We start from the raw sequence: 1,834 nt of genomic DNA on the forward strand, positions 1-1,834 counted from the left end.
AGATGAGTGTAAACTGTAGAGTCCTGACCTGTAGATGAGTGTAAACTTTAGAGTCCTGACCTGTAGATGAGTGTAAACTTTAGAGTCCTGACCTGTAGATGAGTGTAAACTGTAGAGTCCTGACCTGAAGATGAGTGTAAACTGTAGAGTCCTGACCTGTAGATGAGTGTAAACTGTAGAGTCCTGACCTGTAGATGAGTGTCAACTGTAGAGTCCTGACCTGTAGTTGAGTGTCAACTGTAGAGTCCTGACCTGTAGATGAGTGTAAACTGTAGAGTCCTGACCTGTAGGTGAGTGTAAACTGTAGAGTCCTGACCTATAGGTGAGTGTAAACTGTAGAGTCCTGACCTGTAGGTGAGTGTAAACTGTAGAGTCCTGACCTGTAGGTGAGTGTAAACTGCACAGTCCATCAGAAGCTGAACAGAACCCTGTTCATTAACCCGACCGAACGAGAACCCAGTTCTTTATATTGTCTTTCCAAGCAGCGAGTCCAAATCCAGACTTATTTGAAGAACGTCTTTGAGCTTTATTTTGAAAATCCAGGTTCATCCCTCTTCCTCTTTTCTGGTGTGGTAGCTCAGCACCTCGCCTCCTGACGCCTGCAGAGACTTCAGCTTCTCTAAACGAGGTCAGCTGATCCTGCACGACCCCGAGCCCTCCAGCCTATCGGGCCCGCCCACTCTGTTAACGCCTTCCTCCGTTCTGGCCAATGGTTCGACTCCACACCTCCATCAGGCTCCGCCTCCATCTGACCYTCTGCAGAAGTGGATTCTGGCTGCGGCAAAGGTAGGCGGAGTCACGGCTTTGACCCAGGAACATGAATAACAAATGTCTGACTCACCTGTGCACCTGTGTTCCCAGGGTCGCCACACCCAGCTGATCAGCCTGACCCGACCCGGGTCTGGAGGCATGGGCTTCAGCGTGGTGGGTCTGAGTCCAGGTCTGAGTCCAGCAGGGAGCAGCAGTCAGGCAGTCTTCATCAAAAACATCCAGCCTGGAGGAGTGGCTCACAGGTGGGTCAGGGTCCAGAGACTGGGTCAGGGTCCAGAGACTGGGTCAGTGTCCAGAGACTGGGTCAGGGTCCAGAGACTCAGTCAGAGACCAGAGACCAGGTCAGATTCTAAGTCAGAGACCAGAGACCAGGTCAGAGTCTAAGTCAGAGACCGGGTCAGGGTCCAGAGACTGGGTCAGGGTCCAGAGACTCAGTCAGAGACCAGAGACCAGGTCAGAGTCTAAGTCAGAGACCAGAGACCGGGTCAGAGTCTAAGTCAGAGACCAGAGACTGGGTCAGAGTCTAAGTCAGAGACCAGAGACCGGGTCAGAGACCAGAGACCGGGTCAGGGTCCAGAGACCGGGTCAGAGACCAGAGACCGGGTCAGAGTGCAGAGACCGGGTCAGGGTCCAGAGACCGGGTCAGGGTCTAGGTCAGAGACCAGAGACCGGGTCAGAGACCAGAGACCAGGTCAGAGTTTAAGTCAGATTCCAGAGACCAGAGACCGGGTCAGGATCCAGAGACCGGGTCAGGATCCAGAGACCGGGTCAGGATCCAGAGACCGGGTCAGGGTCCAGCGACCGGGTCAGAGTCTAGGTCAGAGACCAGAGACCGGGTCAGAGACCAGAGACCGGGTCAGAGTCTAAGTCAGAGACCAGAGACCGGGTCAGGGTCCAGAGACCGGATCAGAGTCCAGAGACCGGGTCAGAGTCTAAGTCAGATTCCAGAGTCCAGAGACCGGATCAGAGTCCAGAGTCCAGAGACCGGATCAGAGTCCAGAGACCGGATCAGAGTCCAGAGACCGGGTCAGAGACCAGAGACCGGGTCAGAGTCTAAGTCAGA

General features: G+C 54.2%; 1 protein-coding gene across 1 annotated transcript in view; it reads left to right on the forward strand.

The window, feature by feature from the left end:
- LOC106532170 (inaD-like protein) overlaps window positions 1-1,834 on the forward strand; it is a gene marked incomplete in the record, with an annotated part of 23,540 nt that overhangs the window by 4,205 nt on the left and 17,501 nt on the right. Inside the window, 2 exon segments of the mRNA XM_014028184.1 lie at window positions 577-786; window positions 862-1,013. Of these exon segments, the coding sequence (XP_013883638.1) occupies window positions 577-786; window positions 862-1,013 (362 nt within the window).

This window comes from Austrofundulus limnaeus, unplaced genomic scaffold (assembly GCF_001266775.1).
Source record: "Austrofundulus limnaeus strain Quisiro unplaced genomic scaffold, Austrofundulus_limnaeus-1.0 Scaffold724, whole genome shotgun sequence".
NCBI lineage: Eukaryota > Metazoa > Chordata > Actinopteri > Cyprinodontiformes > Rivulidae > Austrofundulus > Austrofundulus limnaeus.